The 15,522-nt window shown below is 37.6% G+C and overlaps 3 protein-coding genes and 1 long non-coding RNA gene across 5 annotated transcripts in view; all 4 read right to left on the bottom strand.

Moving 5' to 3' along the window:
• Positions 1–15,522, bottom strand: part of LOC133848626 (uncharacterized) — a 177,253-nt gene that overhangs the window by 72,956 nt on the left and 88,775 nt on the right. The window lies entirely within an intron of this gene.
• LOC133850171 (uncharacterized) lies at positions 5,046–6,222 on the bottom strand. The gene is made up of 2 exons (XR_009895591.1): positions 5,921–6,222; positions 5,046–5,804 (listed from the first exon to the last, which is right to left on the bottom strand). It is a non-coding gene; the product is annotated as an uncharacterized LOC133850171 (long non-coding RNA).
• On the bottom strand, positions 12,056–14,062 carry LOC133839258 (acyl-coenzyme A diphosphatase NUDT19). Of its 2 annotated transcripts, none has more exons than XM_062270677.1 (6): positions 13,879–14,062; positions 13,576–13,820; positions 13,234–13,510; positions 12,912–12,986; positions 12,646–12,853; positions 12,056–12,590 (listed from the first exon to the last, which is right to left on the bottom strand). In XM_062270677.1, the coding sequence occupies exons 1-6, from the start codon at positions 13,963–13,965 to the stop codon at positions 12,385–12,387; spliced, it is 1,098 nt and encodes a 365-aa protein (XP_062126661.1). In that variant the 5' UTR covers positions 13,966–14,062; the 3' UTR covers positions 12,056–12,384. The 2 variants fall into 2 exon arrangements, with proteins under 2 accessions (XP_062126661.1, XP_062126652.1); XM_062270668.1 differs by having other exon boundaries at positions 12,912–12,993; positions 13,241–13,510.
• On the bottom strand, positions 14,203–15,499 carry LOC133839266 (membrane-associated progesterone receptor component 1-like). Its single transcript, XM_062270690.1, has one exon. It carries the CDS (start codon positions 15,273–15,275, stop codon positions 14,643–14,645), a length of 633 nt encoding a protein of 210 aa, XP_062126674.1. The 5' UTR covers positions 15,276–15,499; the 3' UTR covers positions 14,203–14,642.

The raw sequence follows: 15,522 nt of genomic DNA, 5'->3' as shown, positions 1-15,522 counted from the left end.
GCTTTACAATTCTTCATACTTATATACGACGACGGCTGCATACTTATTATTCTTATGGTATATATGAATCTCATGTTGATACTCTTTTTTTTCTGTTTTGGGTTTCCACTTTCCGCTAACTCGGCAGTTTTCTGTCGCTGTTTTGGGGCTTATATAAAAAGACCACCAAAAACAAATGCAACACTAAAAGCAGATGAGTAATGAGCACACTTATATATACCGCTATATATATATTATATATAAGTATATAAGCTTTAGATAGGTAAGAGTTTTGCGTTGCAACATTCGCGGAAAATACAAGAAGAATGCATTTGAAAATGTTTGAGAGATTAACGAAAGTTTTCGAAGAAAAACAACTGATAACAAACAAGCTGGGATATACGTAAAATTCTTTAAGAAACACGAAGATAATACTTATGGTATGTCTGAGGTGTTTCAGTTTCATGTCAGACAGGCAAGCTTACTGCGAAGAGGACAAGAATTTGAAGGAAATACAAGTAGTGCGATCAATTATTAAATTCCAAGTTGTAAATGGAGTCTAAGTATAATATGCAATTATATATTATAATGTTTCCTTTATTAGAAGTGTCTTAAGAACAAAATAAGTTAATTAATCATTCTTAATCGTAGTAATAAATATAGTTTCTATGTAAATTAATGTAATTCTTACCGATATTTAAATTAATAAACTTTTTTATTCATTTAAAGTATTTTTATTATTTCATTAAAGTATTTCTATTACATTCTATTACTACTTAAAAAAAAAAAAACAAGTATTCTACCATCGAAAATAGTTTAAATGTCATAATTTAATAATTACTCAAGTGTGCCAGCAATGGAAATTGATAGTGTTGAAATTAGATTCCTTTAGAATAATATTACAAATAAATCATCCTAATATTTATTATGAATGAGTATTATGTTCTAGTTATGACAAGCTCATCAATTGTCACCCTAAAAATGTTCCCACCAGCGTGGGAACATAAACAATAAGTAGTAGAGCATGTAGCACGTTCATCTATAAACAATTAGAATTCAACTGAAATCGGAACATAAGGAACAACTATATAAATAATCATCGAACGTGAGCACGTAACAAACATATGTAGTTTGGATCTGTGTAGACGTCTGTCTCGAGGGATTTAGAAGAGACCTGTTGATTTGTGCTGATTAGAAGAAAGACGCGATGCAAACCGATTGCAACACGTTGGGCGGCAAAGGGGCAACCAAAGGGGGGCTGCATTGGCCCGTTGCGAAGTGCTCGTGTCAGCACTCTGGGGTCGTCTGTGTCGGTCAATGAACCGCGGGCGGAAAACAGAAAAAAACTAACAAAAAAAAAACGAATTAAAAAAATAAAAAGCGAAAAACTGATTGCGATTGCAATTTAGCACTCGAGTTGGGTTTATATTCTGGGCGTTCTTCAGCTATGAACACCTACGGGGAAATGCACGCGCCGTAGTGACGACGAATTATGCACTTAATGAGGTTACAATTAATCCACATTTTTTTGCGTTATTCTTCTCCGATTTTGTTGCCCTTTTTTTGGTATTTTGAAAAATGTTTATAATAAATTGCATTTCAATTTCGACAGCATAATGTTATCAGACCGAGCGAGCAACAACAACAAAACAGTTTGCGCAAATTGTTTTTAGCGCTGAATTCGCAATAAATTAAAAGGTAGGCAGAGTCAAAAAAAAGTTGAAGAAGAAACCAAATTAAAACAAAAGAGTACACGATTGTAATATGACTGCACCTGTTTTAACATCAGTTAAAATGTCATAGAAATAAAGTTGAATTTAATGCAAAACTTTCAAAAAGAAAACAACTCAAATAAAATTTATTACATTACTATTACAACTTTAGATTTTAAACTAATCGTTAAAGACTTTTCAGTACTATTAAAATAAAGAACAAATATTGAAATGCATTAATCTATGTTGGATTTTACTGAAGCGGTTTTACCATAAAGTGTTTGACTTATAAATCGTATACAAATGTTAGATCTTAATAAGCATTTAAAAACTTATTGCAACTGCATATACCCTTCGCCTTACGTTGAGAACGGATATCGAAAATCGATTGCAGAGATCAGCATTAAGTGGTAGCGTCTTTTCCGTCGCTTAATTTATTTATTGTGCTCGCACAAATGCAATTTGATGATTTAATTAATATTGAATTACATGGTAAATGCCTGGCCTCACCTCACCTTGCATCATGTCCAATTATACAATCATCAACATTTCAATCTGCATGTTTATCGAACTGCTGTCGCAACTGTACCTGCCACTGTGTGTGTGCGTGTGTGCGTGTGTGTGTGTGTGTGTGTGTGTGTGGAGCACAGGGACTCTTAATTTATGCCTGGCAAATATTTAGCATACAAACACACAACTTGCCGAGCTTATTAATTAAGAGCATTCCATCCCTCTCGCTCTTTATCTCGCTCACTCTTTGTTTTTGCGCATCTCCTTCTTTGTTTCTGCCTGGCCAAAAATCGAGAAATCATAAAAGCGTAAAATCGAAATGCCTCCATTTCGTAGTGGCTGCTGCCAAACTTCCAGACTTCCTGTCTGCCTCAGCGCCGTGTCGAGAGTTGTCTGTCTGCTGTACACCCGCTTCCTCCCCCCTCGGTAGCTGCCTTTATTAACACGCATATCAATTCATTTTGATTGTAATTTATGCCGTAACCAATGGCTGCATATCGCTCACATCACCCCATCCTCGTGGCAATAAAATTATTGTTTATAGATATGTTGCGGCTGCAGTTAAAAGATACAAAGATACAGATACACAGCATGAGGATACGCTGGATACATGTCATATGTGTGGCTGGATAATTGGTCTGTTTTCTTGGACTGTTGTTCATTGGAGCGTAATGCTCGAATGGAAATGGAGCTGGAGAATATTAAGTAAGTAAAGTAAGTGTATTGTGAAGAGTGCCCCGCTAAAATATATCTTCGATGAATTTCTATGTTTTTGTAGTACAATTGAACCCTTTAGTGGTGTAGAATTTTGTATAATTCAAAAGTTTATCGAACAGTTTAAACAAATATTTAAGATATTATAAGTATTCCTAAATTAAATCTCTAATTCACTTAATATATATGGAGCAAATACTGTCAAGCAGACAATTCCTTAGAGTTTTAGTCAAATTCTCTTTATAGCAAATGCAAAAAAAAAGAAAAATATATCTTAAGTGAGATGGTTGTAAAGGAATAAAGCTGAAGGTCATACATAGCAACCAGCACTCTAAAAAAATAAGTAACAAAGCTTCAGTCGAGTGTGCTCGACTGAGAGATACCCACTAACCATTTTTAATAGCGGCAAAACATTGTGATATTATTCTTAAAATGTACCCAATTATATTGAAAAAATACTAAAACATACAAAAGTTTATATTTGGTATATACAATAGAGCACAAAATATTCCAGATTGTCATGCAAATCCGATACAGCCGGTCTGCACAATATTTTTTTATATATCAAATTATTTCTATTACATCTTCTACAATGTGTATACTAAATATTGTATTTATTAAATTATACATTTTCATTATGTTTTCCTTTGAAGGAATTTTTAAGAGGTGGGCTGGTACCTAGGGACCTAACTCGGAAACCCTAATGCTCTTTAATAGACCAGTGTGAAGGATACGATCCACGATTAGACTGTCTTGAATTTACTTCTGAACTTGATATTCAATTCATAGGACTCAGAATAAAACGAACTCATTTCGAAAAAAAATACTTCTCTTTACGTTTCATTTTTCAATAAAACTCAAACACAAATAGTTAAGAAATGTTTTTGTCTAACATCTTCTTCTTCCCTAGTTGGCACTGACCATGCCCCAATCAGTCTAATTGGGCTGACCATTGGCCCTTTTTCGAAATCAGGCTACAACTATGTATGTACTATACTATACTGCCTTTTGTCGCCCTACACGGGCGAGTCAAAAGACAAACGCCGACAAATGACCCAGCAATGAGCTGGGTAAATGAATCAATGAATGTGAATGCGAATGTGAATGCGAATACGGGAACAAGAATGGAAATGAATGTATTCGGTAACAATTCATTAAGCAAATAGAAATGTGCGCTAAACGCATTAAGAGATTAGCACACATAACAAGACAGGGGGATAGAAGGAGGAGAAGAAGACCAATTCTCATCGATAAACTGGTAAACACACTGTCGACAACTGGGCAACTTAATGACCCTCATTTGATGTAAACACAACCAGCGCCAGGGGCACCATTAAACTGGCGAGGGATGGAACATCAGATGAGTTGGCCAACATTTAATTGCGAGCCAGAAACCAAACCAAGAGTCTTTCATGTGTGGTTAACTTGACTCGGCAAGTTGAGTTTTGAATGCCATGTGTGAATAGGTGAAATCATTTGCATTGCTTTATTAAGTGTTCATTGTTCCATCAACAATGTGTCCAGATTCACGCCCAACCTGCAACCGGAAATTGCCCGTTTAACTACACTTAAGTGCAATTTGCAACTTCGCTCATGGGTTGAGCCTCCCAAAAGGGGTTACTACTTGAGTTGGGGAAGATTTAGAGTCTTATTTTACTCTAATTAAGAACTTACCAAGTACATATTTTTTTGGATGTCTTTGTATGGTAATTATAGAAATATATATTTATCTATGTATGAATTATACTGTTTTTATCCTAAGAAGTAGGCTACATCTCACATTTTCACTTAATATGCATTCTTTTACTTGCTATATTGAACAGCATATCAAACAGCTTGAAGCGTGCTTCTATCTTCGTTTTTCAGTTACCCTCTTCAATGATATCCTTATACATATCCCTGCTTATTAGATTACAGTATTTTACTTCCTGCTTCAAGCAATCTGTCTTCACTTCAATTTTCCCATGATAATTCTTTGGCTGTTTTCGCATTTCTTCCGCCAGGTTCCATTCTGACCCACAAAGGAAATATCCAGTCTACGAATGTCACGTTCCGGTTGGCGAGCTGCGAATGCACGTTATCCTTTTCATCAAACGCTGGACTACTTGCGAGTCTCTTTTGTTATGCTCGGTTCGATGTGATAAACGTTTATGATTATTTTTATGTTCATTCGCTGAAGTTTCGACTTGTCTGCCAATTTGACGTTGATATCTCGAAACCTGATTTACTTAAAATAACACAAAGCGTTGCCTCGCACTGACCAGAAGATTCCCTTTCATCCCTGCCACCCCGCTTGCCCCACAGCAAATGCAATTTATGTGTGGCAAGTGGCAGAAAGCAAAAGAAACAAAAAAAATGCTACAAATAAAAGACAGCACACGTGACTGCAGCGACCATCGTCCGGTGGTTAGTCAACATAAAAGTCAGGGCCATGTGGCACTGGCATTCTTCATCCATCCATCCATTCAGCCCACATGTGTGAACAAATATTTTTTAGATGGTGTCGCCCACTTTATGCGGGTTTCGGACCAGCTCCACCTCCAGCTTCAGCTCAGGGCTACGTGTCATTTGGTCTATCTGGTAGTACAAATCTTTGGGGCATCCCCCCGGTATCACAATTTCCATAATCGCTGGTTAAACAAGGCCGCACACACACACACACACACGCTTGGTCAAGCTGACCACGGGATCACGGCAGCGCAGGACTATGAAGAGAAGGAAAGGGAGGGGAAGAGGAGGCGTCACAACCCGTTTATGATGCGCACACATTCCGTTTTATGGGAATGTTCATAAGCCTTTTTTGAGGGGCGGCAAAATGTACGTATGCATTGTGGTCCTTGTTTGAATTATGCTTTACATATTTTTATTCACTTAACACATTCCCACTTCCTGCAAGGGGGGAGACTTAATCAAATTATGGCTTATCTTGACTTAGCGGAGGTCAAAACGCAAATAGCCATAAACATGTAGATTATACACCAGACCAGTTACCAGTTAGCAGCTACCAGAAACCACAGAGATTCAACCGGTCAAGCAAATTGCCAAGCTGGTGTTTCGCCTTTTGTGTGTCGTGAATCCTTTTGACCTTGTTTCCTTGCTTGCTTTCTTTTTTTGCTTCTTATCGGAGGTTATTTTATTAGCAAAAATTTAATAGACTTTTTCCACAGCATTGCAAAATGTAATTAATACAACAATTTTATGAGTTTACTTTTTGAAAGTCAACAAACTGTAAAAATGAAAACTCAAGCTACTAAATCGAATATGTAAGAGTTATAAATTCAGCAAGATTACTAAAAAACATGCACAGGCCTCTGATAGTCCACAACTATTATACTCAGTCAATCGGATATTTTTTAAAAGAAGCAAGGAAATAATCATTGCCTTCAAATTGAAGAGGAGATTAAAATAGCACAAATGAAAAAATAAATAATAGAATTTTAAAACAGTTCCGAAATTCACCTTTTATAAATCGGTTAGAAAAAACACATATGAACATTAAAGTCTCTTCAAAAGCATCCTTATGAGCTTTCAATGTAGTAAAATCCCGTGTAATCTGTAATCTACTTTCAACTCCCGCGATAGAAACAGACTCAAGTCATTTTACGTACGAAACAACCACAAAAAAGCCAAAAAAATCTGGTCTTTAACTAACCAGCTATTTGGGAATACCAGGAAACAAAAATCTATAAATATCGACAATAACAAAAACAAGTCAGAGAACGGCAAGAAATTGTTAAGGAATCTACGAAGCAAACCATGTCACATGCAGCATCATTTCGTGCTCAATTCAAATGTTGTTCAATCTCATTCAAACAATTTGTATTGTAGTTTTATTACCACAATAAAACGGATTAAGCAGTTCGGCTACAAATCGGATACAATGAACCCTGCCAGCAAAGTGGGCGTGCCAAAGGCGTCGCCCTCGTTCTCGTTCTCGTCCTTGTGTCGTGTATCAAGGATGTAAGGACTCATATGAGTGTGTATGTGTGGAGCGTCTTTTAAATTGACTGAATTTCCGCACGAATTAAATTTTCCTCGGAAGCATGCAGGAAGAAAAAAAAATATTTCATGCATCAACTGGCAGACAAAATGCTGGGCGATGGGCGTGTTGGCCATATTATAGAGTCCTTGAGGCCCATGCCGGCATTTTTCACACTTTTCTGTTGTTGTACAATCAGCGACACGTGGCAAGTGCCATATAATTTATATCAAGCGACTGAGCAGTAAAAAATCAACGTCTTTCCCCTGGATCTTTTTTTTTATATGTATATATTTGGTATACCCTATAGCAAACATTAAATGCCGGTATAGGTTGAAATATGAATAAGAAATGATTAAATTTTTCAATATTGCTAATAGTTTGTGGGTTCTTAAATTCCAGATAGTATTTAAAATGAAAAATTAAAGCAACATTTAGAAAAAGTTTAATTATTAACAACAAAAATTAAAGAATAAATAAGATTTACAATTTTATTGGAATTAAAGGGTATGTCTAAGTGGATATCATAGTTTAATATACATTTTTTTGGTCTTTCTGAGTGTCAAATTTGATACGCTCAATCTGCCTTTAAACTTTTTTCCTGCATTTTGATGGAAAGAAAAACGTTTTTAAAGCGTAAAGACATTTTGATAGTCTCGAATTCCATCAACTTTGTTGACCACTTGAAGAGTTTTGCTTTGCAATTGACGAGTTCATTTAGCTTAAAAGAATTTTTCTCATTATAAAAAGAAATTAATTTCCCGCTTGAGCATAATAATTCTTTTTGAAATATTTTTGCAATTTTCTTTGAATGTTTCTTAAGCAGCTTTAGCAAAACATTGACAAAGCTATCTTTTTTCTGTATCAATTTTAAAAGATTTTCCGGTGCGACTGACTCCTTTCACTGTCAAAAGTTTTGCCCGTTTTTTGTGCTTGTGATCCCAATCTAAATCTATTACAATTCATATTCATATGCCACACACAAACCATCCCCTTCTCCCTGGACGCCCAAGATGACATAGTCAAAAAGTGAAATCAAGTGTTAAAGAGTTTTGAAGTCGCAAAGTTGCTTCCCTCCTCAACAATGTATTTTTGTAGCCCTTTTTTACGAGAGTTTCCCGTTTTGCTGCTTAGCCTAATATCGAAATAAACATACTTTATCCGTTATTGCCGTCAAATTTATGGTTTCTTAAATGATGCCCCCCACTTTCAACTGTTTTTGCTCGTGGTGAAATTTGAGACGCACATGCTACGCATTATGCAGGGCAAATTGAAGGGATTTTGAGAAGGGTCACAATGCAATATGTATCTTCTATGTCCAAAACATTCTATTGGCCAAGTTTATTGGAAGAAAGTTGCTATCATTTGATTGATAAATATGCTATTGTTATTGTTATTCTTTTTTCAAGCGCCACGAAAAATATAACAAACTGCATTCACAATCGCAATTAAAACCAAGTTACAAGGTCACAATTTTTGCACAGACAAGGGAAAAATGCTAAAAGTGACGACGACGACGACGACGCCGCTAACAAAATTGCAATTTTGCACATGAGAAACAAATGTACATGGCATATACAATTGTAGAAGTATGTGTGTGTGTCGCCTTTCCATGGAATGCAATTGAAATCCGTGACAACATAATGCCAGTAGACGGCTACAGAGAGGGATGAGGTGCGATGGAAAAGGGAAAAGGGGCGGGGTAGGAGGAGACCAGCAGACACCACCTACCCCAATGTGGCCAACAGTAAAAAATATTTCCCAGCATTGCTTTTGCGCAGGTCCGAGACTGGAAAATGAATTACAAGTGCTCCGTAGTAGGGGCAACGAGCGACACCAGACGAATCCCAACAACAACTACGAGAACAACAACAACAGTGCAAAAAGCAATAATGGCGGCCACGGCTGCTGATGCTGATGCTGGAGCTGATGCTGTTTAGGTGTGAAGCTAAAGAGACGTACGCATAAAGAGCGTAATAGAAATTACCGCAAAGAGGAGCGAGAAATAACAACAACAAGTACTTGTATTAGAGTGGAGCAAGCGCATAATTCATATTTAACAGAAATGTAACGCCCTCTTTGCTTTCATCTCATTCCTTACGAAGTCTTCTTTGCGAAATGCACATATTCACATATACATACATACATAAGTGCATGCATAGAGAATTTTCAGTTTAACTTTATCTGTATACATGTAGGTGTAAATATGGCGGCAATTGCAAATAACATGAATGGGAATCAACTCACGTATGTGTGTTCATGCACAATCTTCCATTACATTATGTTTGCTTGCTGTAAACTATTTGCACCTTTATTTTTAAGTAATTTCGCTGTCTATTGTTTTGCTAGCACTCACCACTTGAATAGATGGAAAAAAAAAATGGCGGCCATCAATTAACGCGCTGCCAACCTATTTTAAATAAAATTGCAAAAGTATGGATATCTATCGCTCTTGTACAATGCGATAAGTCGACACCTGCTTGTCGTAAAGAAGAAATGTAAGTACATGCGACAAAATAAAGAAATCATTAGAAAATCGTGTAGCACATTAGTCTAACTGTCGGCACCACCCACAATTTGCCATTATGTTGAACACGCAAGTCAATTGATGCAATTTGTTCGACAGCCATGTACAAGCTGGCGGCAATTGGGTCGCTAGCTGGATGTACACTAGTCTTTAGCTAGTCCTTGCTCTTTGCGGTCCCCAGTGGCAATTTGACATGAGAGTTGAAAATGCCGTAACAGGTTCACGGTCTGTCGACTTTAGGGAGATGGGTGTTGATGGGTGGGAGTTGTATGTGCGGTGGGTTCATCAACAGTTTGCAGCTGCTTGGCTGCTGATTTAAGGGTTGCTGCTGCCCTTAAATGAATTGCGGCGATTTATTGCGGTAATACTCATTTAGTCACCCGCAAAACAGTGGGAGCTATGGCCCATGTTCAAGTCGAGTGCAAACAATGCACACAATAAAAATAAATCTCCAACTGGGAGTGTGATGTGTGTGAGGTAGAAGCGTTTCGTTGCTTGTACAAGTTACAAGTGTGTTTAGTTATACCCGTGGGAAGTCCTCTGTGGCGAGGTTTTTTTTTAATGGCTGTCAATGTCCACCGCGTTGCCAATTACTTCGAACATCGAACTCGATGTCACATCGGTTATTATGAACTGAAGAAGTAACAGTAACAGTATATTTGGTATTCATGTCACTTGCAGCAACTACCTATTACAATAATCGCTATAATTGGGCTTTGCTTTGACCAGAAAGGAAAAAATACGTGCTGTGCATTATAGTTTGGCAAGATCTACTACTCATACTGTCCTTAACAGAGGCAATTAATAAGCCAATTCCACTGCTCCACATTTATCAGTGGACTACGTAAATCAGCATTATGTTGAAAACGGAAATGAAAATGAGCTCAAAATTCAATTACAACGTGGGGCTGGGGGAAGCTAAGGCAGTTGGGTTGTCTTAAGTCTCCTTGTCTTTCAAGGTACCTGCGATGCTTGCATACATAAATCAAGATGGTTGCCCCAACCTGTCGCCCCTCCCCCCAAAATAAATTTGCCAAGCGAGGCGTGCGTCTTATTATTACATTTTAAGCGGCTTTAGAAGCTACCAACTTCAACTAGAGGTGCTCATAACTCATTTGCCTTGCTTGGCTGCAGCACGACGTTTGTCGCATATTTTAATTTATTTTCTAATTTATGACCAGATTTACGTCCACTTACAGGTGGCATTGCCACCTAATCAGAATAGTGTGCCCCAACGATAATTGCTTGATAATGATTACTTCTTGCTGTTGTTGGCTGGGAACATAATAATTAATCGATATTAAATGAGCAGATCTCAGAAGAGCTCAAGGAACAATAAACGCCGGAAAAGCCACAAAAGGTTAAATTAAACGAAGTAATTGTTACCGACACAGACAACACCCCCCAACACCGGACATTTTCATCTTTGCCTGCATCTGCTTGGGAGGGTTGGACGCCGACACAATGCACAACAAACAGTTACCCAAGCACGCACACCAAGCACTGTGGGGGAAGCTCGCTGAAATTTTGATTTTTAAACGAATGGCAAGGGGAAGTAGAGAAACAGCAAGCAAGCAAACCCAATTGTATTTCATGCCATGACATGAGGAGGACAGCGCGTCGACTATTGGACATCGTAGCGTATGTGTCCTATGAAAAGTCACTGATAAGTTATGTCCTCATATTATATTATTAAATCTGTATTATGTTCAACTAAAAGTATTTTTAAAATTGAAGTAATGAAATAAAGATTTGAAAGTAAAAATTAATTTAATAAAGATAAAATTGAAGTTTTGATATTTACTACTGGTACCTATTTGTTGAAAATACAGTAGAGTGTAAAGTTTGTTATCAGCAGATCAATTCCGACTGGGTTTAGCATGGAAAGGAACAAGGCAAGAAGCGGCGGATTGCCGTCAGTAAAGCGCACAAAGTCACACGGCAGGTGGCGGCAGCATTGCCTTGGACGGTGGGTGGTGGGTTGGGGACCGCAAAGTGATTTAAATGCATTCTTAATGGGATGAAATTATGTGCTCGGTCTGATTTGCGGTTTCACGCAGTACACTCCACTCAGCAGTTGCCCTTCAGCTGTATCCCACTCCAATCTTAATCTGAATATGCATAGGCTTGCTTTTTGCGCTTTTGATGTGCAGCAGACAACAGCGTGTTGAAGTGGACTTTGAGGAACTCATCCTTTCGGCAGTTTCTGGTTTGAAGCTAACTTATGATTCTCACTTAAACTACATTTTTCTTTTAATTAAAAGCTTATCAAATTCTTTGATTTGATGAGCGACGCGCGAAACACACAAATCCGCTTAAAATCATTTCAGGGAATAATTTAAAGCACTCGCCGTTTATGGGTCACATTAAGACTTTCTTATCTATGCTAAGCAGCGGTCGCATTCGCATTGGACGCCAATGACCGACCTCGCAATGAAGCTTAAATAATGGATGGACCGAAGTCGAGGGATAAATAGAAATAATTCGTACAAAATTGTATTGCCAGCGACATTTTTAGCAACATTTCAAAAATTTTGCTAAGACATCGAATTATATATCTAATCATGGTCAATACATTTAAAATTTACAATTCTAGAAAACATTTCAGCTGCTTTAACCTTTTTTATATTTCATATTATATTGCAACAGACATTTTTAATTAACTTAAAACATTTGACTAAAAAGGAATGCAATAGACCCTATTACAATATGATTAGTATTATACAATTAAAAATGTTATGCTACTGAGGTAAATTAACACTATTCTTGATTTAATAAATATTTTTATCTTGGTTTTAGAGATAATTCTAATGAACACGTATTGAGTTAAAGTAAGCATTTTAAATATCACGCTTGTGAGTTTTAAGTCTTAAACGTTCTAACTTTTTAATCATCAATAACAATATTTCTTGAAAATAAAAAATACTAAAAAACAGTTTTTTTTTTAAATGCACTACAGCCGTTTAAAGCTTATGCAACTCGAAAGAAAACTTCTGGGGAGCCAAATGTCCATTTGGGGCTTCGAAATTTAAATACAGTTCCATAGCCGTCTGGTTTTTATACTCATAACGATGTATACGCTTGGAACGGGATCTAAGATCAGAAGCTGTCCCTGGAAAACTAATTACATCGCTGACCAAATGCGGCTCAGGCACATAAAACTCGTCACCTGCAAAAAAGTAATAATATCAGTAATTAATCTTTAAAACGAGCATATAACTCACCTGGCAGCGCATAAACCATGCTATCGCTGCAACTATAAACGACAGGTAAAAACAAAGTAGCTCCCAGCTTACTACGCTGAACAGCGAACGCGTGAAGTTTCTTATAATCTTCAATGCCCAGCAGACGCGACAGTTCATAGATTTGTGGTGGCAAAAACCACAGCTCTCCATGGTGATATAGAGTTAACAGTTCCTTGGGTGTGTTCCACTAAATTAAAATTTAAATTTAGACTAAATCGTGCAATACTGAAAGTTCATATTTTTACCAGGCAATCTTTGACTTCAGAGGGTTCCACATGTAGACTAGGTTGAGTATTCACAAAAGCCATAAAGAAAGCCGTCTCATGGCTGCAAAATAGAAAGTTCAAGGCTCATAATAAGAAAAAAAGTTCCACTGAAAATTTAAGAAAGATAAGAAAATTATTATGAATAATATTTTAGACAAAACCAATTTTGTTCTGCCATTATTTTTTTATCACCAAAAATTGTACTCAATTTGTAAATTTAGCATTGTGATAAAACGGTTTAGGTAACAGAAACATGAAGTGCTGTATGACAGTGCTTATTAACTTAGCATTGTGGTATAACAACTTGCCCTTTTTTGATAATAGCTGGACTAGCCCAAGCAGACCACTCCTGTAGTGCCCACAAATCTGGAACCACTTTTAATTCCCGACACAGATCAAGAAATTCGCTGGGTTTGTTATGAACACGTCGTTGCCACGCGTCCCGATCAAAGTTTTGCTGGAACTGCGCCAACAGATGATCATCATTAAGATGCGCCAGTTGCTCTCGTGTCCGACACAAAAGAATTCCAACTTCCTCGAAGCATTCACGCAGTGCAGTTAAACGTAGTATTATCTCTCTAATGCAAGTAGCATAATGATTAGACGCTATCTGTACGATACGTGGTTTGTACCTTGAACTGACCGTGCCCAAATTTTTGTACGTTTAAAGAAACGATCATAGCAACCGTTGCCCTGGGGCGCCAACAATCCAGGTCGATGATCACTGATTAGCACCAAACGACGCAGTGCAACTTCTGGGACACCAAATTGATCGAAGTATTCCAGCCAAGCAACGCTTTCATCGCCAACGATGTCCAACATGCCGCCAGGGAAAACGCACTGATTTTGTACTATGGCCGTGGCATCGCTACGTTTCAGCATAAGCAGCTGTTGAAGAGATCAAAGATCAGATTTGTTGTCAGTTTCACCTGTTGATTCTACTTACATTATAATCGTTGCTACCTGATGCCGTTGATGGCGGCGCAACCAAAATGAGACTCGCCGATGTGCGATATTTTGTAACAGATGCCATATTGTATTTTTAAATATATTTCTTATTTAAGCAGCAACAAAATCAGAAATAAACATTTGCCAACTGCAGCAGTTAAACAATTGCGTTGTGTGGGCCATAAAGCCAAATCCGATAGCTTATCGATAACTTTACGATTATTATTCAATGCGATTACGAAATGATAATAGCTAACCAGAGGTGAACTTGACACATTTGCTTACACTTAATAGCAACAACAAATAATTCAAATTGCACACATACTTCCCAAATATATATTTATTTTGTAATCAACACCATATTCATATACATGTACGTGTATTTAAACCTTCGGGCTAACAATAATAATAATCATGCCTGTGGAAAAGAAGTACTCTTTTTATGTATACAATTTTGATTAGGTTTCTTTTTTTTAAATGGTGCACAAATTAGATTTTCATACCAACAATAGTTTTTGGTCTTTAGTACATGTATAAATCTTAGTTTAGTTTTCCGTTAAATTGCTAAATGTTTTTACAGGTTGCCTGTTCCATTTCGTGTGTATAATTATGTGTATGGTGAGAAGAGGAAGGCTGTGGTGTGTTATCAGTGTGTGGTGTATTGTTGGAGGATGTGGTGGGGAATGCAACTATGTTGATTGCAAAGCTGTGTTCGATATACCGATTTCAAGTCGGCTTTGTGCCCAATCATCGTTACAACAGCTATGCTTTCCACCACTCTAATCTTTTTTTCTTGTCATCAGCAGCGACGGGCGGCACATCATCATCATCATCGTTCTCGTTATCATAGTCAGTAGGCTGCTCACCGTTACGCAGCAACTTGCCCACATAATCGTATTTTTCCTTGAACTGCATATCCCAATCACGCACTGAATCCATTTCCATGGCGCCCAGATCACTCAGATCATCGTACTCATCCTTCTCATTGGCCACCACACTGAATGTGGCTAAATTACGCGATGCATCGCGTCCGGCGAATGTAGCATATGGTCCGCCAGGACCATAGAAACGTTTTCCCTTTGTGACGTCATAGACATTACCATTCACAGCAACCAAGACGCGACCATCCGGTTGATTGCCATCATAGGGTCGCAGCTCCTTGATCGTAAAGTCACGTCTCAACTTTGGTAATTCTGGTTCCGCCTGTTGCTGAGACAAGTCGCGAGCCCCGGGACCTTCTGTGCGATCACGCACTATTTTATAGACCAAGAAGACGATGATGGAAAGCAGAGCAAGGTTCATGGGACTGTAGAAGATTTCGCGAAATGCCGCTGCCAGAAATGATGAAGATTCCTCGACTGTTGCATCAGTCTCAATTGTGTTTTGCGTGTCCATATTTGTAGATTACTTTCTTTTACTGCTTCCCACACTGTTGATTAACGAACTTTGGACACGTTTCGCTGGAGTTTCGTTTCGTTTTGTGCGTTTTGCTTATTTATAAGATGTAAATTAAGTCTCTTTAAATGTCGTCACTCGAAAATTCACGCACATATAGTCTTGCATTTATTTATGCACAATATGTGTTCTTTCTAGAACAATAGTTTTCCACCCTGTGTACCTGTGACTGCCTTAAACAGCTGAA

The sequence above is a fragment of the Drosophila sulfurigaster genome, chromosome 2L (genome assembly GCF_023558435.1).
Source record: "Drosophila sulfurigaster albostrigata strain 15112-1811.04 chromosome 2L, ASM2355843v2, whole genome shotgun sequence".
Taxonomy (NCBI): Eukaryota; Metazoa; Arthropoda; class Insecta; order Diptera; family Drosophilidae; genus Drosophila; species Drosophila sulfurigaster.
This window is presented reverse-complemented; position numbering and strand designations above follow the sequence as displayed.